Genomic DNA, 24,272 nt, shown 5'->3' on the forward strand with positions numbered 1-24,272 from the left:
GTATCGTCAAAAACTCCGTGAATTTTAACGAACAACACTGATCATTGAATTTTTCGAATTGAATTTTTTGCAGGAAAAAGTCGTGACAACTTCGGCTAACGTGATGCAGCAGCAACAGTCGCATCAATTGCACTTACCAATGTTGAACACGAGTCAAGGCTTGGCAACGATTGTTCCCGCTCTCCAGCATCTCGGTCCAGGACTGAGGGTTATTCCCGGCGATACGAGACAACTCCTTGTAACTCATACCACCGGCAACAACGAGACTCGTCCGCTGACTCTCGCAGTTCAAAATTCCTCAGATCAATCGAGACCTTTGATTACTGTACAAACGAGCACTGGAAGTGAGCCAAGACCTGTCGCCTTGGTCGTTCACTCTTCCGCCGCAAATGATAATAGAGTTACTTTTGTTCATTCGAATTTGTCGAACAACGATAGGCCATTGGCACTTGCTGTACAGTCATCCGCGAACGAAGTAAGGCCCGTCACGTTCGTACACTCTGGGAATGAGGCAAGGCCACTCGTTCTCGCTACACATGCTGCCCCAACACTCAACGTTACGAGTTAGTATATCACTGGCACTGAAATGTAGAACGTTAAATATTAGATTGATTTAGCTCAAAGAAAATAAAACCTTTTTTCAGAATTAATCTTTTCGGATTTCAGTTTTGTGTGCTTTGAGAGACAAGCTTCCCTTGTAACGAATGAGCATTTTTTATTTTCAAAAAAATATCTATTTTTTAAAATATTCGCATTTATCAATCGATGAAATTTACTATGCCGTTTGCATACTGACTTTAATATGACTTTTACGTTTGCAAAAGTCGACTAAATTTCCCATATTTTAACGTTATTATATTTTCTTCCCTGATAAAAATGTTAAAAAATGGTAATTTCTGAATAACTGATTGCCTAATTCGCAAAATTTCTTGTTTTATCTCACAGCGTTCCCTTCGTTAATATTTAATGTTTTATTAATTTGTTAACTTTCAACTCAAACAGCCGCCCAGTCGAGAATGAGAACCGGTGATGCGCAGACAACTCATAAAATGGTTGGTGGAGTGACACTCGTTGGTGGAAATGGATCGGAATTAACGAGACTCCCCGGAGGCGCTGAACTCAATATTTTACCTGCAAACGGTGTGTTCCGTTCCGTCAAGGCTCAGCCACTCACTGTTCAAGGAGGTGACTGACCACAAACAAATTTCATTACGAAAAACACAAACATTTCCCCCTTTCCATCGCACAGTTGTTGGGGTAAAGAGGTTCAACGATTTTCACAATTAGTGCATTATTTCGAGTCAAAGACTCTTTCGACTATATTGTCATATTTAATTACGTAATTAAAACTATTAAGAAATAGCATGGTCGTTTTTGACACTCGTTCAACACATGTAAACGATTCGATACCACAACGCTGTTGGCCTTGTCGGCCAAGTGGTTAGGGACGGAGCATGATGACTCTTGGGACTCGAGTTCGAATCCCAGCTCGAGAAACTAAAAATTTCCTAAGTTTTTTTCGTCCTTTTCGAGCTTTGAAAATTCTAAAATGGCGCCATATACCAAGGCCGGTTCGCACTGTTGCGAATTCGTAATGAATTGGCGCTAAATTAAAAATGCCCATATGCAGAGCTGCTCGTGGTATTCAGTAAGCGAGGAGCTTTGAATATGCGTAACAACACATTTTTTTTCCTTTAAATATTTGGAGACTCAGCTGTTTAATTGAGTGAGAGATTCGAAATCTTATTTTTCAATTTTTATACATTTCCAACATTCGTTGATATCAAACTGCATCGTTACAAATTAATTCAATTACGAATAAATTAAAATTAATCTTTGGTGAGATTTTGAGAACAAATGCGGATTGCTTGATATGGGAAACCGGATGAAGAATTGAAATGAATTTTAACAAAGTTTCATGAGCAAATATGAAGGGAGAAAAGACGATAATATTTTTTTCAATACTCGTTCAAATCGATATTTCTGGTAGAACGGCCGACATGCGTTCGATGGTTGTTGTAGTGTCGAAAGTTATAAATTCATATAGCCACTGTTCCTTCTTACGAAGATTGTTATCATTGAATCTTTTGATATAAACTGCTGAATGATATGCGAAATTATAAAATAAATGGAAAAAATTTCAGGTCTGACACTGAGTCATGCAGGCGTCTCGCTTCAAGCTTCGCCGGGCAAAGGTGGCTCGACGGTTATGCAAACGAATCCGTCCACAGAGGGTCAAATAACTCACATAGTAGGTCAACACGCCCCATTGTCGGCACTAACTCCAATAGTAACACCAATGACCGTGGTTTCTCAAGGAAATCAGGTGACCGCCCATATTCTGGCACCAACGAGTCTCGCCGGTAAAATGATAACGACGCCTATCCTTAAATCCGTGGGACAAATGCCGCTCGTAAATGCTCAGTATATCAATACGACGACACTCGTAAAGCCGGTCGTCGTTGTCAGCACGTCATCAAACACGTCCGTTCCATCGACGATCCCTTCGAGCACGCAACCTTCCGTCACCACCCACTCGAGTGTCTGACAGGGTCGAAAGAAAGGAAAGCTCGTCTGAGACGAGGTTCACGGGCTATGGAAATTTGTGATTCTCGTTCGGTTTGCGCGTCTCGTACTTCGCCAATCTACCGAGTGTAAATACGTCGCGTATTTTTACATGAAAATCATTCAAACGCAACGATTGAAGAGATGTTTGTGACCCAGCTATGAAGCTGGAACGAAGGAAAACTCGGAATTTCTCGAGAGTGGTTCTAATGGCCGCGTGTAATCCAAATCGTTTAACGGAACGAAGATAATAAGTTTCTTTATTTTCAAAAGACCGTGGTTCTCGCTGCGCTGTTTCTTTCTCTGATCAAACATTCGCACTCCAATCAAACTTTTGCTCAAAATTTCAATCGTGCTTTTGGACAAATGACGATAAATTCATCCGGAAAATCAAAGAATAATATTAGATTCACCGTGGCTCTGATGCTCTTCTCGTTATTCGTTTCTTGTTGTTAAAAATTCAAGAAAGATCCAAATTCAAACGAATGATTTGTCGCTATGGGATAGAAGCTGGATAAAGACACTGGTTCTGTCTAATGGAGAAGAGAATGGCAAAGAAACAACGGACGGGCATGAGTTCGATGGAAGAAACTCTTTGTTGGAGCTCACACTTTCTTAATTTGTAAATCATAATTTGAACCATTCAAATGGGTTGCCAGGTAATTCTCGTTTCACAATACGTCATGCTATCCCGGAATAAGTGATCAGTGAAAAGCGATTGACGGATGTATTGAGAGATTAGTATGAATTAATATAAATTATCCGTAAATATTAGTAAAAAATCTAATTATATTCACCGATACTTTCTGGTTTTTCCTGCATCCTGGATTCGATTATTGCATGTGTCATTTTGATGATTTATCCGTACGATCATCAACCGTCGGATTCCCAATTTTATTTCCTTTCTTTGATCGTCGTCGTTACTGCAGATCGATCTTATTTAAAAAAAAAAAATAAAATAATAATAAGAATAATAATCGTGGGCTTGGCTCGTTTCGATTAGAACGAACGTGGCCTTAGTAGATATAAAAGGTACGTGTTCGACGTCGACTACTAATTGCAATGAAAGAATAGGAAACGGAGTGTAGAAGTAAGAAGAAAGGAACGATTTTTATTTTACATAAAATTTGTTCAGCATGTGCGAAATCATCATAACGGTGGCAATCCAGAGTCAAATAAATTTAAAGTTGAACGATTATGCAACGAGAGGGACCATGCTATTATTGAAACCTCGCAATGAGGAAGAAATTTTTTTTGCTCATGTGTCTTGTGAAAATTTGTCTCTAAATTGCTTACGGTTCGTCATGACGACGATACTAAATTTTCTGCTTGTCATACGATTCCTATAAATAATATTAGATCTAGAACTCAATTTGGTGCCTTTTCGCATTGAATTCTATGAGGGGAAGGGCACTCGAATTAACTTTTGCATCTAATATTCCTATGTAATATCTATGCGCATATTATATTTATATGATTTTTAGATTGGATCAATTCTTTGTTTTTTTTTTAAGTTTTTCATTTGAGACTGACTCGTTGCGACGAATTATTTAACGAATTTTGGCAAAACCCCTTCAAATTCTGGGCTCGGAAATGAAATTTGAAGACTGTGATTTCGACTGAAAAGAGATGGGCGCACAGAGATATTGAGCAATTTGAACGAAATACGTTGAGCCACGTAACTCATTCGAAACAAATTTAGCAAACATTCTTCATAAAAACGGAATGATTAATATATTCGCTGACAAAACTTTTGTCAAAAATATTCTTTTTTATTGTTCTTCCTTTAGAAATTGTTTGCTGCTGCGTAGCACGAAGCAAAATAATGAATAACATCGTATGTTAAAGCTGGGTCACGATACCTTGCGTCCTTAGATATATAATGAATTTCGAAAAAGAGTATTTTTTTTCTCTCAGATGCGATCACGAAAATTCATTTCAGCTTGACGCAAGACGTTGGAAAGTAGAGGGTGGATTCGTTCAGGCATTGTTCAATTCATGTTTTGCGGTTTAGGATTGAATTAATAAAAAACATATGGTAAAAAAAAACAAGCGATTGTTTTAGCTGCATTTAAGGTTAACGCTTCAGCAAAGAAAATGACGAACGTTGATCTTAATTTTTTTCTATCCATGTATATTAACAAACGAGTATTTACGTTCGCTGTGCGTCGAAAAGCGAATCACGATTTTGTATGATAATAGTATCATTTCACTCTGAGGGATGGACAGTATTTGTATGAAAAACCGTTAAACATTATTTTACGTAAAGAAAAAAAATGAAATACTTTGGCGTTTTAGAAAAATACGAGTTAAACTAACGACCGAATAGTTGAAAAATGTTCTTCATTTAGCTACACGAATACAATCTAGTGAGTTTTCTTATTTCAATATGATTTTAATTGTATCATTGCGTCAATTATTTTTCGGTTTTTCATTTTCAAAATATTCATCACCATAATACATTATTATATATATTGCGCACCAATTACCCCGTTCTTTATTTTTTTTTTCTGTAAATCTATAAATTATTCAATCCACGTGGGCGAATTGAATTGGAGAATATAGGATGTTTCTTGTACATATACACACATTCAGATGTATGTATTGTTTAATCGAGATAATCCGTGATGATTGAGTGGAAACCGTTGAATATCGGAAGTGTTTTTCTTTTGGTATGTTTCGAACCGAACAATTTCTTGTGTATTTTTTTTTTCTTATTTTGGCCTCGATGTTATTTTACGTGCGATCGTTATAACTGCGTGTAACAATCTTCAAATTGACGATTTTCTTCTTGAAATATCTTTGATACGACGCGTAACGGTTATTCGTAACCAAAGGAAGCCAGCATTTGAGAGAACGACAAAAATCAGTATGCAGAAAATAAAAATTAAGAGAAAAAAAAACAAATCTTTTTTTACATCGAGTAGAGACCAAAATGAATGTCGTTTTACTTAAATCTCAATAAATGTTGCGTCCCGAGTGATGCGCTTGAGTAGTGACGAAACGAGAAACAAATATATATACATATATATATATGTCGGAGAAGAACGTAAGAACGTTATAGTGAAAAAAAGAAAGGAAAGCAGAATATCCGCTCATGGACATACAGAATTAGACATAAATTTATTCACCCATCATTCTCGGGCTAAGTGCGAGCCAGATAATGTGCAAATGATCTTTTTGAACAATGGTTATACGTGTGGGTGATACCGAACGAGAAAAATAACGGGAGTGTTAGATGTTAAGCTAGCGAGGGAAGGGAAAACACGAAAAAGAAATGTTCGAAGGCTGCGTATACACGAACAATGTGATATAAGTGATTAATGAATTCAATTAACATCCTATAGTTAATGGAGAATACTAAGCTATTTCCAGTGTAGGCGTCCGTTGCTAACGAAAAATATTCACCAACATCTTTAAACAACAACAACAACAACAACATCAACAACAAACAGCAAATACCTAATTGTACATATATTATACAAACAATACGATCGGTAATGAAGAAAAAGAGAAATGTACGACAAGATAATTATGGAGTACGAGTTAATTGTGAGGTTGGCGAAAAATATAATAGAAAGATGAATAAACATAACTGCGCAGGTGTGAGAATGGAAAAAATATAATGAATTGAAGTGTAAAAGAATAAAATTAAAAAACAAAAAAAATTTAAAAAAAAACAAAGAAGAACGAGCGCTCAATTTTTAACGCGCTGGTTATACACCAGTGTTGTATGTGATCGAGGTTCACGGTAGAATTTGTACTACGCGCCTAAACCGAATCCGTGGGAATGTGGAAAATACAAGTAACAAAGAAATAATAATAATCGGATGGAAAAAGAATAAGAAATATAATGAATCATGTTGACAGTGTAATCGGTGTGTGTGTATGTGCGTGCGTGCGTGCGTGTGTGTGTGTGTGTGTTGCATTGGCATTGTAGAGTTGCGGTGCTGGGTTGTGGGAACCGTAGATATACCTTTATTCAAAAAGCGAGCAGAGAGAAAGATTTTTATAAAAATTATTTTTGTCTATTTCATTTTTTCAGGTCTTTTATCATGATTATTATTATTATTATTACTACTATTTTTCGAAACTGATTCTAACGCGTTTTTTTGCTGCTTTCACAGCAACCACTTTTACGCAGCAAAGTAAAAGATAATTGATCAGGGAACGGAACAAAAATCGTCCTTTTCTCGGATCTTTTATTGCTTCGTACTAATATTCTATTAAAAAAAGCTCAGGATAACAAAAATAAATACAAAAACAACACAATACCGAGCGCATAATCAAATGATTGAAAAGAAATAATTGAAAAAAAAAAAAAAAAAAAAACATGAAAACAATGGTAACACACAAAATGAAATTGCTCTCGTCAATGGTAGAATATCGTCGAATCTTTCGATACAAATGATATGTTAAAAAGATACAAAGTTTTAGCTCTTTTGAACGAATATACATATATCGATCGTCAGTGCAACGCCACGAACAAATGTTTACGTAAAAAAAAAAAATTAAAAAAAAAAATATATAAAAATAAAAACAAGAAAGTTAACGGAAAAGGCACGTTCTGGTACAAAAAAATATTCACATACACAGAGCTCATTAAAAGAATCTTAATAGATAGATAAATGAAAAAATGAAAAAAAAGTAAAAAAAAAAAAGAAATAAAAGTAAAATAAAAACTTCCTCTTTGCACGTTTGTTCATCGATGATGTTATTGTTAAGGTCTGTCTTTCTTTTACGAGTTCAACGAGATGATGGTGATGATAACGATGCGGCAATAGTATAATAAAATTAATGGAAGTATAACGGTGAATTGAATTTGGAAATGCGGTTGAAAACTTGTTGAGGAACTAAGTGAGCGAGAGAGTAAAAGAGTTTGTAGATTGTATGTGTGAGAAAAATAAAGATCGCGAAAGAGAATTTAGTGGAGAAAAGAATGGAGGTAAACCATAAAACTATTGGACCGCGATCAATCGATTGGATTGACTAAGGATTATCGTTAATGACTTTACTGTACATTAACTTTGTATATTTCTGTAAATAGGTAACTTGAATGGTAATGATAAATTTACTATATGTCTACGTGTTAATTTTATCTATTACAGTAAGGAAGTTGCGTTTCCATGTAAATATTCGAAACGAATAGTCTTGCTGTAATAAACCTCATTCGAAAAATCTTTCGATGTTTGTCATTATTTCAAATTAATCACTTGAGAATTCCCTCGATCGTAGGATCTTTTGTTCACATAGGAATGGCAGGAGATTCAATATTTTTTATTATCGTTTTTTTTTTTTCAATATAAGTATTCCACACGAAACACTAATAAATGTGTAATTTAATGCTCCATTTATTAAAAATATGCACTAATTCACATAGTCTATTTCATTACTTTCAGATAGAGTTTTAAGTATGACACAATAATAAATGTTGTCGTCTATCTACGGTATCGAAATATTTTCTAGCACAGACTCCCCAAAATATAAATATATATATATATGTATATATATACATGCGTGTATACATATATATATTATTTCATGTTTTTCGAGGTTATTAAAAAAAAAACTACATCTCTGTCTAGTTATCCGGCAAAATTTTGAATCGATAATTATCGTCGATTATTTGGACTTGATTTTTCATTGAATTTATTCATCCTTTTTATCTAAGCTTTTTTTTTCTTGGTCGAGTTGGGTGTATTTGTTATGCATAAGATGAACATTTATATCCGCATATAGTAGACATTGTTGGAAATAATTTTCGAAACAATCGTAGTGTTTGTATTCGTTTTCTTCACTTCTCTTTTATATAATTCTCGTTATCGTTTTTTTTTTCTATCCGTCGCTTACACTTAATAGGGAAGATAATTTTTTTTGTTTTCAATCGTGGTACTATCATGTGCAGAAATTTTCCTGTTCTTTTCGTATTTGACCCAAAATTATAAAATTATGAATTTAACGTTGACAACGTGCTTGCCATGGGAGGGCATTGCTCTATACTATTTTTTTTTTTTTTCGTTTCGCCGTGATATTCGTTCGAAATTTATCGTCGACTTGATTAATTACAGTGCAAATTCGTATATCGAAGACGGCGTTTGAAATAATTACACTTTTAGGTATCGAGTAAAGGGTTAAAAGGGATTGCTAAACCAGTATTCAATATAGTATTAAGACGGGATTACAATTAGAAAGAAGAAAAAAAACGTCATTGAACGTGGAACTGTACGTGACCACAGAGATTTATAACTGAGTTGGGTCGGTACTGTGTACTGGATTTACATACGTATATGTATATCTCTCATTATACATGCGGAACTAAAAATCTGTAAACTTGACAAAGGAACTAAAATAGAGCTGTGAAGGATTATCATGGAAATCCTAAAAATAATCGCGCCCAGCTCTTTTGTAACGTGACAGTTGAAAATGCAAGTATACAATGCAACTGGAAAAATGGTAACACTTGGTGTCGTGCGATTTCTCTCGTTCAAAATCAAAGTACGTATGTTTCTTGATTTTTTTAGATGCACTCGAGATTTTTTGACTAAGTGATTCGATATTATGGCATTATTGATACATATTCTATTGAAATATTGTTAATGAGAAACTGTTTGCTTGAAAACAAAAAGATTTTGAGTAACTGTTTCCCACAAATACGGTGTCACCAGTTTCATCTCGAAATACTCTCGTCAAGTATCGGAACTTTTGAGGGAAATGGCGATTCCAAAAAATTGAGGCTAGATCTCGTTATTTGCAAATGTTAAAATATGATTTTTGCTGTATCCTTGAATGCAAGTTTACAGGTAACTTCGAAAGTTCCAACCAATGTAATTAAAATGAATTTTTTTCAAGATTTCTTAGATTTTTGCTGTTCTACTTTTAAAACTAACTTTTGCAATAATCTATTTTATTTATTTTGGTCCTCTTCTCTCGAACTTTCACTTTGGAACCACCATTCCATTGATTTCAAGCGTTTTTTTTTCAATTCTAGAGCACTGAGACATTAGAAAGACGAAAAACAACGAATTGACGATACTATTGATTTGATACAAACTTATTTCTTATACCGATAATTGAATTCATAATGAATATATATGTGTATATGTATATATGTATATAGATGTATATTTATAAAAAAAGATTACTCATATTTTGAAAAATATTCACTGTATGCCACGCTTTGGTCTCCCTGTGGTTACGGTTTTACAAAATAGAAAGCTAAAAATGATGGAATTGGCACTGTCACCGTATTATTAGAAATATAAAAGTACTTTGTACTCGCAAGCAATAAGAGCGAAATTTTATCAATCCATTGGGCTATATAACAGTACATATCGGTTGCAATTCACATTGGAACAATTTTTTCTTTTTCGAAAAAAAAAAACAAAAGAAAAAAATCTCTCGAAAAAAGTTCGTTCTCAAGCCTCGTGCAATTTGAAATTTATCAATCCTCCCCCTTCGATATACAATGTTTTCGTATTATTTTACTTTTTTTTTTCGTTTTTTAAATGTATTAGTTTCATTATTTATAAATGTATAAGGTCGTGTGAGTAGTCATTTAAAATTAGCATGAATTTAATTGGGACTTGTTTGAAACGTAAGATAAATTATTGCAATCGATGAGACAATAGTAAATAAAAATAAAGCCATTCAGAATAATTCTAAAAAGAAATAATGTTATCGCTAGAAAATATCGAAGCCTCTTTTTCACACAAGTGAGAGAAACACTCATTCTCGATGATTACAAATACGGGTATCGATATTTTGTTCATTGATCATTTTTTTGGAAGGAAATAATGTTAAATGACTTTTTACACGAACGGTGCTAATATTCGTAGTCGACAATAATCCTGTGCAGCTTATATTTTCGCGGATTACCGTTTATAGACGCAAACACACTGTGCTCTTTTGTTCAATCGGATCGCAAATTAGTCGAATCAGATAGCTCTCCTTCACTTATTTCGTTTCAGCGTAAAATTTAAAACGCAATTCCACACCTAATGAAAATCTTCAGTTTATTCATTACTATTTGCACACTTTTGTTCGATTTGTCGATCAGCTAGTATTAGTTCTGAGATTAGAGTATAAAACTTAATATTATCGTTAACTTATGCGACTAATTGTTTAAATCACGATTAAATGAAGTATATATTAATAAATGTATAAGCGTTAGAACATAATTTTCTGGTACATGGAACATTTTGACATTTATTTTTCACTGCAAACACACATCATTTTCATTAGCTAGACGGTGATTGTGTGAAGGTAAGAAAATTTTGGTTATTTCTCACATTGAAATAAGTTGATGATTCAATTGATTGTTGAGTATTTTTGGACTAATGAATTTTCCTGTGTCCGAGTTGTTCAGTTTTCAGCATGGCACAGGGAGAAAGTCAGTTATCGAATTTGTCAGAATGTCAAACAACTATTTTGTGTGCAAACTTAAAACAGAACTTTAATTAAGAGTAAATCTCTTTTCGTATATCCGAACGGTAACTCATTTTTCGTTATAGTTAATTATTGAACAAATTATGTGGAGGTAGAGGGATAGAATATCGAAAAATAGTAAATATATATCGAGTCGCAACAAACTATAAAAAAAACCCGTTATTAAAACCCGATGAAAAAACTACACATTGCAAATATTCGCGAGCTTAAAGTATCGTAGAGCGACGCGTCTAAATTTCACACTCGATCACCCACCGGCTCGGACTCGTCGATCAATTTTACATCAGTAAGAGATTTTTAAAAATTTATTCCTTTTTTCGAAATTTCAACCGATGTAAAAGACATCGAGTTTATGTCTAGGTATTCGTCGAATCTATTCACGCTAATTATGGGAGGGGAAGACGATGGCTAACGACAGACGATCATGATTTGTACTTGAATTCAATCCTATCCTTGTGACACTTTTGCTACAAGAAAAATATATTTATGTATCGGAGTATTTGTTCCTTTCGATAACGTGTGAGTATTACAAAATCTCTTTGGAATATATTTTAATAAAAATTTCGAGTTCGCGTGTGAATATGAGTAAACGATGTGAAAATATACGAGAAAGATTGATTTTTATAGTGATCCACATCGACAGAAAAAAAACGAGAGTTTTTTCATTTAATGAGAGATCTGTGACGTAAAAGGGTCGTGATGCAACACTGAATCAATCGATTTTGTTGGTGTGTACAATTGGAAATTCCGGTCGCACTAAAATTCGTTTATACTCGTGTCAATCAATGGTCTTAGATTTTTTCTCTACTTTACTGCCGTTTTTAATTAGTGTATCTACGTTATGTATATACATGCTTAGTACGGCTAGATTGTACAAACTATGTACATTTTTACCTCTTTCTTATTTTTTTCTCTTTCCCTTCATATTGACAAACAAAAAACATCCAGTGGGCGGAATTGCCGTTGGGGTGACCGAGTGACAGTCTATTAATCGAGCGTGCGAAACATAATTTGTCTAAAGCGTCGCCTCTTCACAATTTTTTACGTTTTTTTGTCTCTTTATTAATTTTTCTTTTCTTTTCTTTTTTTTCGTTTCAATTTTATTATCATCATCAAAGCTCAATCTTAATGCGAGAGATTCCATCGTGACTAATTTCCAACGAACTCTGAAGAGAGTTTATCCTTCTGCCCTGTTCGCGATATTCGTAGTTTCTACGAAAACGATGGTACCCCGAGATAATTTGTTTCCTTCTTTTAACTTCGTCTCTTCCTTTCTCCTATCTTCGTCTCCCATAAATTTACCTACTCAGTTGAACACAATGATCGAGCACTGCCGATCACAATAGATTTCTAAATACAACGACGTACATTTGATTTTTGTGTTACATCAGCAGCCAGTCGCTCGGACAATTTTCCTTTTCGTTAAAATCTTTGTTTTTTTTCCGTGTGTATCAACCGGCGAAAATTAGTTCAAAATGAACCTTTTTTGGAATCGTGTCCTACGTCATTTTGGTTTAACGCATCCTGCTGGATTAATACTCGAACATATCGTGACATACAAAAGTTAAATATCGTAATTTTTGTGTGATTTCATGAGCTAAGTCACCTGAAAGATTTTTTGTTTTCTTTTTTAACCAAGTTCAGCGATACTTTAACCGGAAGATTGAAGATCACACGTGCCTTTTGTTTCTTTCTGTTACATTACAAGTCAATGATTGTACGAATACTCATGGAATGTGAACGTATACACACCACATGTAAGAAATACCCATATGAAAAGAGCTCCAAGAAGAGCGAACGAGTTAGAAGGACAAGTTGCTTGTTTTTTTTTTTGTTACTTTCACATTAGGATGGCGAAAGCACACTCTACGCAAGAATACGAAGTTTCAATTTCTCGCAGCGATTGCCCGCTGGAGAATCTTGGACTCGAGACATTTGTTGAAAACAATAGTGTGTCCGAAAATACGTAAAAATATGGCTAATTTTACAAGATTGAAGTACATTTTCCCAATGACGTTTATTTCGGTATTTCATGAAAAATTGCAGTATATAATTCGTCGGGAAATGCAGCATTTCATGCCGTTCAACCAGGCTATTAACGTTACTCAATAATATATTACCAAAACGTACGAATCGATCTGGAGTTAATAAAAGATTGTGATGAAACTCAACGAAATATGTGAGCGTAGTCGCTTGCGTTGGCTGTAAATAATATTTTTTGATTCAATAACAAATTGACGAATTTACAATTCGATTCACAATAATCGTTACTGTTTTCCGTTTGGTAACTCGATCCATGAAATTGTCTATTTATCATATCCGTCTCGCCGTTTTTAAGAAAATGTATAAAGAAAAATTCGTAATCATTGCGAGCGTCGTTTACTTGGAATCTGAATGATGAGTGTGCGTCCGATGGTCGAGAAAAGGCTCGCAAAAATAATATTAGAAACGTATCTACGCTGCTCGCTGCTAACTTCTGCGATCAATGTCCAAATTTGAGGTAGAAAAATTGGGGAAAGAGTTGAAGTTGGAGGGTCGCTTGTAAGCGACTGAATGGCAGAGGAGAGAAGTAATTGATAGTATATTATATACTATTTTCTCTCTTGAAGGGCTACTGAAATCCGTAGAGGGGTGGACGGGTTTCCGAGTCGTTGAAAATCAATTTGCTGTGAATTACTTAGCCCCAGGTATTTTTCCTAAAACCTGGAAAACAATAATTATTTATTGGTGAGTTGAATCATGAAAAGCATTTGTGTTCCATGCGGATTCGAATGGCGGAGAGCCCGTTGACGTTAATCATTCCGATCAATTTTCATTGTCGGAAAAAATCATTCTAAACGGTTTTCAATATAAATCATGTGAATTCCTGTTGCTCACGATTTTTTCGTTCGTTTTTAATATGCAAAAGAGCGTTTGTAGAAGCGATTTACCTTTGAGAGGTCTACTCCGGTCAAAGCTTGAACTGCTGGAGGTACTTGACCGACGAGACGGGTAAGTTCGCCCGAAGTACTGTCGTTTCCTCCAAGAAGAACAATTTCTTCCGTCCTGGCCAACGGTGCGGAGATTTCAGCGGCGATCTGAAAGAATAATTGTCAAATGAGTGCTCGGTATGTGAAGTACAAAACGAAATAAAAAATGGCGAAATTCACGAGCTGTAAATTGAAGTAAATTTGACAAAAAGTTGAGTCTCACCTTGGGCATTGCGTTCAGGACAATGTTCAGGACAGCAGCCTCGCCGTACCTGTTGTAAACGGCTGCTTTGAGTCGCATTCGTTCAGCCTCCGATGCACCAATGACCTCCAATGCTTGAGCTTCAGCCTCACCGAGCAATCGAATCTTGTCAGCCTCGGCTGTCGCCGCAGAAACTGTCTGTGTCCTGGGGTGATTAAACGATAAAAAATCATTTTTAAACGGTGTTTTTTTCTGCGATACGATCGATGGCCCTTTTAAGGTACAAATACGTTAAAATGGGATTTCGAGTCGAATAAGCAGTCTCAATGAGCATCGCTACTTCGTTCACCTTTTTCCTTCGGCCACTTTTCCCATTTTATAACTTTCTGCCTCGGCGGGCAATCTGACGGTGCTCTGTAACTCGTGCTCCTTCCTTCGTACTTCTTGGACTTCGACTTCGATTTGCTTACGCCTCTCGACGACTTCGATCTGTATTTCTTCGTTTCGTATTCTCTGCTTAATCTTGGCTGCCTGCAGCTCATAGGCGAGCTGAGCTTCGGCTTTCTACAACGACGAGGATGAATATTAGAGTGAAATTTATTTAAGGAAATGAAGGATTCGCGTCGTTGCAATCTGAATTCACATTGCCTCGAAATAATTCAAGTGTAAAAGTCAAGATTTTCGGGAACAATAATCGTATCGCGTGTTTTTAAATCCAAGTTCTTCGGAATGCGTTCATATGACTTAAGGCACGAGTGGATGTCATACGTTCGGAGGTGCGAAAACAAAAACACGAACGTTGCTTACTTTAGCACGTTCGTTCGCGTCGATTCGTGATCACGAGGAAAATATTTACAAGATAAAGTAATTCTACAACATGTTTCAATCGATTTACCGCCGTGTTAACTTCCTGATCAAAGTTAGCTTTTTGCAACTGATAAAGTCTCGCGTTATCCTCGATCTTCGTGTCCGTGTTGTATTTAATATCCATCGCTGCTTTTTCGCACTCGGCTTCCTGAAACGCAACGAAAAGGAAAACAAGCAAATAAAAGTCGTTTTGACAACGACGACGCGGGCTAAACGGTGATTTTTTTCAAAACAACATTGTTGGCTTTGGATTAAGAGGAGATTCGAATTGAAACTTTGACGATTGAGTCGAGACTCACTCTGATGCCGGCGTCACGATTGGCCTCGGCAACCCCAACGTCAGCGTCTCTCTTCACAGCCGCTGTTTGCGCTTTACCGAGCGAGGCCAAGTATTGCACATCGTCGTAAACGTCCTTGATCGTGAACGAGAGAATCTCGATGCCCATCCGGCCTACGTCCGGTGCTGCAACTTCCCGTACCAATGCTGCGAACTGATCTCGATCCTTGTACACTTCCTCGACCGATAAAGTGCCTGCGCGGATAAAATTATTGTTAGTCAACTTCAACGATGGAGGAGGCTCGCGATTCGATTCAATGCTCGTGGGATTCTTTCGTATCGATCTTCGACTGGTTCCTTTTTTTGCATTTTTTAAAACAACTCCACAACTCCTCTAGTTCAGTCGGGGAGGAAAAGTCGTGGGAAAAAATTGAAAAACCATGCGTGCACTAACCGAGAATCGCTCGTAGATGTCCTTCCAAAGTCGACAGTATCGTTGACTTGATCTCGAAAACAGTCTTCCCAAGAAATTGTTCGCTGGCGGTGTGCAACAATTCGTCGGCTTTCATGATTTTGCATTGTGCTACACCGGTCACCGTGAGCGGTACGCCCTGGGCAGTTTCAACGTTCTCGCAAACTGGGTTCAACGTCATTACCTCCAGGGACAAACGTTGCACGTCCGTAACGAACCACCAGCAAAATGCATAGCCACCGACGATCGTTCGTTTTTTCATCGATCCGCAACATCCTCCTGTATAAACATGCGAAAAAATGAGGCCGTTTAGAATTCTTGCTCCTAACGGACTTTAACAGATCGTTAGGACTGTTAAATTCATTTTTCATTTTTCATTTTTCATTTCAGATGCTTGCGGTGGCACTTTTGAGACGCCATTTCGCGAGCGCTCCTCTGCTTGATAAAATGTACTAAAAATTGAAAAAAAAAAAAAAACATTTCTTCTACACTCCATTACTTCAATAATTCAATACACAAAATTTCAAATAATTTGATCGAGAACGTTTTTTCAAAAAAATTCCCAAAAATTATCTCCTCAATAAATTAGTTTTATTCAAATTTTATGTTTCTTTTTATTGTCATCTCTTTGGTTCAATTATTATTACGGAGTATGAAAGATAAACGAATAAATGGAAGAAAAATTGTGAAATATTATTAAATAAACACGAAAGAAAAGGTGGCGAGGGTGATCGAACGATTTTTTTGTTCGATAAAAGTGTAAAAAACTGTGACTCGTTGACGGAAATTCGAATTCCATTAAACAATTGCAAAGCGTCGAGCCTCTTATTGTTTCATTGAATTTCCGTTTCGAAATCGTGGCGAGTGGATTGGCGAGAGTATTTATTTCGAATTGGTTGAAAATACGTGGCAAACTTGATATCGAAACGGTTCGTTATTTCAACGTCGGAGTAGCATGTACAGGAAAGTAGGTCACTTGAGACTATACGTTCGTGCCACACTTTACCGTAAGACCGGAGCACTCGTGATGACAGAGTATTATTTATTCTGACATAGAATACGTCATAGACGTGGACAATGTCACGTATGCATGGAACTGATTGAACAAAAGTGCGATCGATGTGTTTTGCCTAAACGAAGAAACACCGATTGATCTCTACTTGGGTATTGGGAATTCGGACTAATGGGGGACTACAGCGATTTGTCGAGTATGAAATAATTCCACAAAAGTCACATGGATCAGTTCTTTTTTCACGAATGCTCAGAACTTCTGTTAACCTATACTAAATAACCATGAAAATTTGTGAACTCGTGATTAAGGAGTTTCGGTACAGACGATACAATGTTGCCATGCTAACCCATGCTAAAAAAATTAAAAAATTCAAAAAGTTCAGAATTTTATAAAATTTGGTGAACATATTCTTTAGTGCCAAATTTGACTATACAAATTTTTTAAGATTTTTCTTCTACACAGTTATCGAGTAATTGATCACTAAAGTTCACGTGTATAAGCATAGCGTTTCCATATATATAGGTATACATTCCGGGCATAAGAAATCTGCTTTAATGCGTAATTACTCGATAACTAAGTAGAAAAAAATTTTGAAAAAATTTGTGTTTTCGCACTTGATGTTGAAGAACATTATCACCAAATTTCATCAATTTCTTAACATTTAGACTTTTGTACCGAAACTCCTTAAATTGCAAATTAGATAAAAAAGGCGAGTGAAGATATTCAAATTGAGTAGACACGAGGCGGTTGGTTAAGGCAATTTTTAAGGTAGATCGTGCCCGAAGGATCGTATTTTACTTCCTAATTAAAGATATATAATCACTTATAATTAATGTCAGAGTCATTAATTCGAAATTGTAAATACATTTTTTCAACTGATTTTTTGACGAACGAAATTACAAGGCATCAATTAATCGGTGATCCATCGCTAACTTTCATCCGTCTCTGACGAAAATACCACTGTTTTTTATGTCAAAAATCGCATTGGAGAGCGCAAAGGGAAAACCCAACGGAAAATGGATCGAGAAAAAAGTATTAATGGAAAGACAGACGGCTGTGACAGGAATGGGCCAAGCCAAAAAGAAACAAAATGCCGAAATAAGGAAATTCGAGTTAACGAGTTTATCAACTTCGTTCCATCTTTAACGTAATTTATCTTTATTACTAGTAAGACAATCGTCTCGAATTTTTTTCCAAACTTTCGTTACGTACTGCATTGTTATCGTGTACTTTTTCACAAACTTCGTAAGAAGCGTTCATTCTTTGAATGGAAAGATAATTTTTCAAACGTTTAAACTCCGAGTAAATTTCTAGACTTTCTTAAAAAAATAGTTTCGCGCATGAACTACTTTAAAATGAATTGCACGAAATTTCGCGCGTTCCCAGTGGGAAAGAAAAATCGGTCTATTTTGAGCCTGGAATTCCGAGCGTTCAAACATTTATTCCGATTATCCTGCGCGCCAGAGATGCGTAATTTGTTTCAAAAGAATCGAGGTCGACGAGACGTTTCGACCGTGAAAATAACATGCCTGCCATTCAACACGTAATCTAAGAAGAAGAGAACTGTGGGATCGAGTCAGAATTAATGAAAATGCCTGGGAAGAAGAAAGGAGTTGGGAAATGAGGATGAAAAAGCGTTGCATACATACGTCTATAGAGACGCCATAGCGTCTCCGTATATACGGACGACGTGGATTCAGGAAGTATCGGAGCGAGAGAGGGAGACGTCGATGACCGTTATACGTGCACGAACGCTCATCTTCGAAGCTTCGAAGTTTCTCGTAGACCTCCAAGGATCCAGTATCTTCTTGGCGGACGGTATAGCAAGGTCATGGTCGAAGATCCGTCCAAGTTTTTCGGACTGTACGTCGATCGTTCGAGGAGTCAACGTTTCATTGAATCTTCTCTCAAATCACTGCGACCATTTTGGATCGAAATTTTTCATTTCGCTAGAAAATCGAACGTCAGACGAGAAGTGTGTTCATTCAGTAAATTCATTTTGTTCATTTTGGTGGATCGCGCTGATTTGATGACCGATACGTGAGGAAGGAACTAAACGTTCACACAGGTTCGTTGCGGAGTTTTATTCATTTTCTCATCATTTTTATGAGTTTAATTACCGATTACCGATAAGACAATAATATAACGTTTAGTGGGAAAATTGCGCTCAAATTATATCCTTCGAGACCGTAAATGTTTCCCTGGATAGTGAAACAAGCACATTCTTCATTGGAGGATTATTATCCACTCGTGTTCGAAGCCACAGAATCATTTGCAATGTTGTTGGAAAAGTGGAATTTCGTCGGTACCGTAGCAGCATTAAAATTGCAAACGGTTTGATTGCTCACTTTTCGAAAAGTGGGGAAAAAAACATTTCTTTAAAATGACTTTTGGCTTGGTGGATTGTTTATCGCTAAGGTCGACAATCCTCGTGGCACCACGTCAAATGGACTGTGCTCAGTTTTATTACCGTTTTGTGGAAGGAAATGAGGAAAAAACAGTTGACGAAGGAAAAGTAGTTTGTGAGTACGAGAACGATGCCATTATTTTGCTCACGTCCGTTATAACCGTTGACCGACCACGTGGTTGGCTGTGAGACGGTTTTCCGTCCACGCGTATTCGCCTCCGAGCCTTCCGGCTGGGATTCACAGTTTCTGAGTTGTTGCGGTCTGAATTTAAAGGACCAAAGGCAGATAAACATTGAACGAGTAAATCGAAAACGAAGAATGTACGTGTCGGCTTGATTCTTGTATGGAAAAACGTACAAAAAAATGTAAAGAGAGCATTTGCTTTATGATCGCAGTTATAATGGAATCGGCTGACGAGCCATTGCAACTGTTTTTTCTTCAAAAATTGGTAATTAAGGTGGAAGGCTGATGGCCACGTGATTCTTGCACCAACTACATCTATCGCAAATTTCAAAAGACTAAACTTACTTTAAAATAATAATTTTATTATTTTAGAAGTATAATCTGTAGGGAACCAACTGTTTTATACAATTTTATGATAAAAAAACGTTTCAAGAGTTCTTTTGACTAGCCTCGTGCAACAGCTACCGCTGCAATTGACGCTGTCAGTTTTGTTTAAAAATGTTGTTCGCGTAATCGCGTAATCTTGGACAGCGAATATACACCCACCTTAAAGATTCGTTCGCACTCGAAAAGAAAATACCCGAAATGGTCCTTCTCTTTGCAGAATAATCTCGAAAATTGGAGGAGTTTGAAGTGAGCAAAGGATCATGAACGTTGACACGCTTTTGGGAGGCGGCTTGGCAGGGGCCACCGCTGCTGGTGGGGGATGGATCATCCCCCTGCTCGCTGCGACTTTGGCTTATTTCCAGTACGACTCGACGGACCAGGAATCGAGACTGATACCTACGGAGTTGGAGGACATGCTACCGATCTATGATTTCATAGTAGTGGGAGGGGGTTCGGCGGGTCAGTATCGAAGAAGTGAAATTGGACGAGAAATTATGATGGAAATACCGAAACTCATAATTTATGGTAGTTCAATAAAATTATGAGAAAAACGATGATCGTCTGAACGGAAACGAATTTTTATACAGGGGCTGTCGTTGCCAGTCGACTGTCGGAGGTTCGTCATTGGAACGTACTGTTATTGGAAGCTGGCGGTGACGAAATGGAGATTACAGATATTCCTCTCCTGGCTGGATATTTGCAGCTGTCTCGGATCGATTGGAAGTACAAGACGGAACCTCAGCCTGGAGTTTGCATGGGTAATTCATTGAGGAACGAAATTTTGATGATTGAGGTAGAACGGTGTCTCTTTTAGGGGGAAAGCCACTCGTCTTACCGACTGCACGTGAATTAAGTTTCTGCTTTTCAATTCATATGAAAAAATGATAATTGTATACTTTTAGATGAAAAAACAACTAGTTCAACGGTAGTGTTCCTAATATTGGCGAAAAAAGTTTCTCGTTTTATATTTCAAAATATCAAACATTTGGTCTGCTCAAGCTCGAGAGCAAAAGCTGTAAGTCGCACTGTTTATAATACCAGAGTGCGTTGATCGGTGCGACGTCGCCGCGTTTGAAGCTGTGTCCGCGAAAAGAGAGAGACAAACTTCGGTCATTCATTTTCTTTTGCACATTGCAGACAAACGATACGGTGACTGCAAATTTCGCGAGAGTTATCTTGACAGTTGGTTCATATACTAATGTTCGTTTAATCGAAAACTTGAAAGATGTAGTTTTATTGAAAACTGACGATCCAATGTAAAAAACTAATTCGTATCTACCAATTTGCATAAAAATCCCTTTTTTTGATACACGGCACCGTTCCACCTTAATTTAATCGTAAGAACGTTAAATCCACTTTTCAAATGCGTCGGTTTTTAAGTGAAAAATCTTAAAAATTCAAGAACATTGACGTTTGAATTTGTCCAATCGTATTTCGCATGAAAATCGTTGAGATCACGGTCGGTAACAAACCAACAGTCGATAGTAGCGTCTCGAGTGCGAGAATAATGTAACGGTTGTGATTAAAATTTGGCAACAGCGATGGAGAACAACCGTTGCAATTGGCCGAGAGGGAAAGTTTTGGGTGGGAGCAGCGTGCTCAATTACATGGCTTATCTCCGAGGAAACGCGAAGGACTACGACATCTGGGAGGCGCAGGGGAATCCTGGCTGGAGCTACGAGGACGTGCTGCCCTATTTCAAGAAGTCAGAAGACAACAAGAACCCCTACTTGGCGAGCACGAGGTACCATGCGACCGGAGGATACTTGACGGTGTCGGAAGCCCCGTGGAGAACGCCCTTGGCGACGGCCTTCGTCGAAGCTGGTCGTCAAATGGGCTACGCGACGAGAGACATTAACGGCGAATACCAATCGGGTTTCATGATAGCCCAAGGCACGACGAGGGACGGCAGTCGGTGCTCGACTGCCAAGGCGTTCCTGAGGCCTGCCAGGCTCCGTGAAAACCTTCATATCGTCATAAACAGCCACGTTACGAAGATCCTCATCGATCCAGTGGGCAACAGAGCTTACGGAGTTGAGTTCTTGAGAGACGGTAAATTGGTGAATGTGCGAGCTAAGAAAGAAGTCATATCCTCAGGTGGCTCGATAAATTCGCCCCAATTGTTGATGCTCTCGGGTATTGGGCCGAAGGACCATCTGACGCAGCACGGTATCCCGGTGATCCAGGATCTCAGTGTGGGCAACAATCTTCAAGATCACATCGCCCTCGGTGGGCTAACGTTCATGGTCAACAAACAGATTTCCATAGTGGAAACGCGTCTGTACACTCCAACCTCCGTGATGAACTACGCCGTTTTGGGCACCGGTCCCCTCACTGTTCTCGGTGGCATCGAAGGCCTGGCCTTCGTCAACACGAAATACGTCAACGCCTCTCACGACTTCCCCGACATCGAGCTCCACTTTCTGTCCGGTTCAACCAACTCCGACGGCGGAAGACAACTCTACAAGGCTCACGGACTCACCCGGCTCTTCTACGACAAAGTTTTCGGCCCCATCAACAACCAGGACACTTACAGCTTCCTGCCGATGCTTCTCCGTCCAAAGAGCAAGGGCATGATACGACTTAGGAGCAGAAATCCCCTCGACCACCCGCTCATATACCCGAATTACTTCCAAGATCCAGTCGACATGGCGACCCTCGTCGAAGGCGTCAAAATCAGCGTCGCCCTCAGCAGAACTCCCGCTTTCGCGCGCTTCGGGAGCGAACTCAATCCCCACGATTTTCCTGGCTGCAAACACATCGAACGGTACTCCGATTCCTACTGGGAATGCATGATCAGACATTACTCCGCAACGGTTTATCATCCCACCGGAACCTGCAAAATGGGCCCTCCGACTGACCCGACCGCCGTCGTCGATAGCACTCTTCGCGTCTACGGCGTCAAGGGACTCCGCGTCATCGATGCCTCCATCATGCCCAATGTCGTCAGCGGCAATACGAACGCACCCACCATCATGATCGGGGAAAAAGGCTCGGACTTGATCAAGGAATTTTGGCTCGGCAGACATCGCTACCAAACTTAGTGTCCGAACCACTGATCTTGATGAAACGATCCGTAAAAAATGTTGGTGGAAACTGGAATTGAGAGCTTTAGCGTGGCCACGAATAGCGCGCTTGAGCCCTAGCAACTTTGCCAGGGTTGAATCTTCGCCCAAAACATCCAAGCTCAACCTGCGAATGCTTCCAAGTTCTTGAAAGTATTCGGTTTGTCACTGTAAATCTGTACATATCAACGAGCCAGGTGGTTACATCGACCACGTTGCTTCGCTCACTGGACTGCTTGCGACGAGTTGATTCAATTGAAGGTCGTCCAACGTTGGAGTTCAACGAAATTATGTAAAAAAAGCCTCCAATAATTTCAGCAATTCTACAATTTCGTTCCCTGCCGAATTTACAATTCGTAGTTTTTCAAACTGTATCGATACTTCGTGAAATCAAAAATTGGTCTATTACAAATGTTATTTTCGATAATTTCGTTAGACTCCAACGTTGCAAACTTCAGCGTCGTAGGTCGTGTACAGAAATTGTCAGAAATTTGTGATTTCTGTCGTAGGAAGACCGATCCGGTTCAATGGTTCCGAAAACCCGAGCAACGTTCGTTTTCTTACGTCGAAATGCTCCATAAGCGCCTTGGGAAACCAGTTTTTATATGTCGATTGGTCATGTTCACCGAGAGTGAATGAGCCACATTGTTTTTATGAGTAAGTGACCTCTTGAGCAGTCTGAAGTCTTGCGCTCGTGGGGAATTCGATTCAAGTGATAGGCATGGCCGAAACAGTATTTGTGAATAAGAAATAGTTTTTAAGTATAACGTTTATTTATTAAGTATTGCGTCAAGCTCAAGCGTTCGACAGAACAACTGATGACGTTCAACGCTCGATGTTTCTTCGATGAAATTATTATAATAAATAGCATCTCAGATCAACTGTGGCGTTTCTATCATTTCGAACCAAAGTCCCTTTTTTGATGAGGTGTTTGCACAACGTTGGATGACTGCATTAACCCTCTCAGACCGAGGCCTATTTTACGATGAAGGAAAATTACTCCCTTCATAATTTTATCACAAAATACTTTCTAGTTTACGAATCCATTGTGACATTTTTAGATTTTTTGCTGTGAAATACGAATTTTTGAATGTTGGTGCGCGCAGCACCAAGTACTGGGCGGTAAAATCAAGAAAATTTACGAATTAATCTAGCACCTGACACCTTAAATACATCGTATGAGCTTTCCTTTGAAAGGATATAACGTTTGCAGTATTAAAAACAAATGTGTACTCACTTTTTTTGCGATAACTAAAGCACGTTTTCACACAGCGCCAACTCAACACGAAACGCCGGCTTCTTATTGATATTTCGATGGGTTAAAGCAGTTCATCTCTTGGTTTAGGAGTATTTAGGCAATTAGAAGCCCGGCCTTACTGACCGATGCAGTTTTATGGGGCCTGGAAGCGCGTGTTGCGTA

General features: G+C 37.9%; 3 protein-coding genes across 10 annotated transcripts in view; 2 read left to right on the plus strand and 1 right to left on the minus strand.

Annotated features, from left to right (window-relative positions):
* The window catches only part of LOC122407854 (max-binding protein MNT-like), a 47,322-nt gene extending 39,577 nt beyond the window's left edge, over positions 1-7,745 (plus strand). For 4 of the 7 annotated variants that reach the window (XM_043414314.1, XM_043414316.1, XM_043414315.1 and 1 more), the window contains 3 exons: positions 74-563; positions 1,003-1,185; positions 2,145-7,745. In XM_043414314.1, the coding sequence (XP_043270249.1) occupies positions 74-563; positions 1,003-1,185; positions 2,145-2,548 (1,077 nt within the window). In that variant the 3' untranslated portion in view covers positions 2,549-7,745. Of the gene's footprint in view, positions 1-73; positions 564-1,002; positions 1,258-2,144 lie in introns of all 7 variants that reach the window. The other 3 variants (XM_043414317.1, XM_043414313.1, XR_006260299.1) reach the window with 2 other exon arrangements.
* Positions 7,746-7,896: 151 nt separating this feature from the next.
* The window catches only part of Flo2 (flotillin-2), a 121,352-nt gene continuing 104,976 nt past the window's right edge, over positions 7,897-24,272 (minus strand). The window contains exons 2-9 of one of the 2 annotated variants that reach the window (XR_006260300.1): positions 15,780-16,076; positions 15,348-15,580; positions 15,077-15,196; positions 14,531-14,745; positions 14,203-14,386; positions 13,941-14,087; positions 13,131-13,713; positions 7,897-12,876 (exon numbers count right to left, since the gene is read on the minus strand). Coding sequence is in view for 1 of the 2 variants with exons in the window: in XM_043414337.1 (XP_043270272.1) it covers positions 13,684-13,713; positions 13,941-14,087; positions 14,203-14,386; positions 14,531-14,745; positions 15,077-15,196; positions 15,348-15,580; positions 15,780-16,076 (1,226 nt within the window). In the remaining variant the exon portion in view is untranslated. Of the gene's footprint in view, positions 13,714-13,940; positions 14,088-14,202; positions 14,387-14,530; positions 14,746-15,076; positions 15,197-15,347; positions 15,581-15,779; positions 16,077-24,272 lie in introns of both variants that reach the window. The other variant, XM_043414337.1, reaches the window with a different exon arrangement.
* Positions 18,388-23,504, plus strand: LOC122407862 (glucose dehydrogenase [FAD, quinone]). The gene is made up of 4 exons (XM_043414329.1): positions 18,388-18,877; positions 20,005-20,246; positions 20,375-20,545; positions 21,327-23,504. Exons 2-4 carry the CDS (start codon positions 20,048-20,050, stop codon positions 22,829-22,831), a joined length of 1,875 nt encoding a protein of 624 aa, XP_043270264.1. The 5' UTR covers positions 18,388-18,877; positions 20,005-20,047; the 3' UTR covers positions 22,832-23,504.

This window comes from Venturia canescens, chromosome 3, assembly GCF_019457755.1.
Source record: "Venturia canescens isolate UGA chromosome 3, ASM1945775v1, whole genome shotgun sequence".
Classification (NCBI taxonomy): domain Eukaryota; kingdom Metazoa; phylum Arthropoda; class Insecta; order Hymenoptera; family Ichneumonidae; genus Venturia; species Venturia canescens.

Excerpts from the sequence above, each read along its gene's own strand:
- LOC122407862 (XM_043414329.1), top strand. The coding sequence starts at position 20,048 with ATGAACGTTGACACGCTTTTGGGAGGCGGCTTGGCAGGGGCCACCGCT. Across the intron at positions 20,247-20,374 it reads AGTGGGAGGGGGTTCGGCGG|GGGCTGTCGTTGCCAGTCGA; the intron begins GTCAGTATCGAA and ends ATTTTTATACAG. Across the intron at positions 20,546-21,326 it reads TCAGCCTGGAGTTTGCATGG|CGATGGAGAACAACCGTTGC; the intron begins GTAATTCATTGA and ends ATTTGGCAACAG.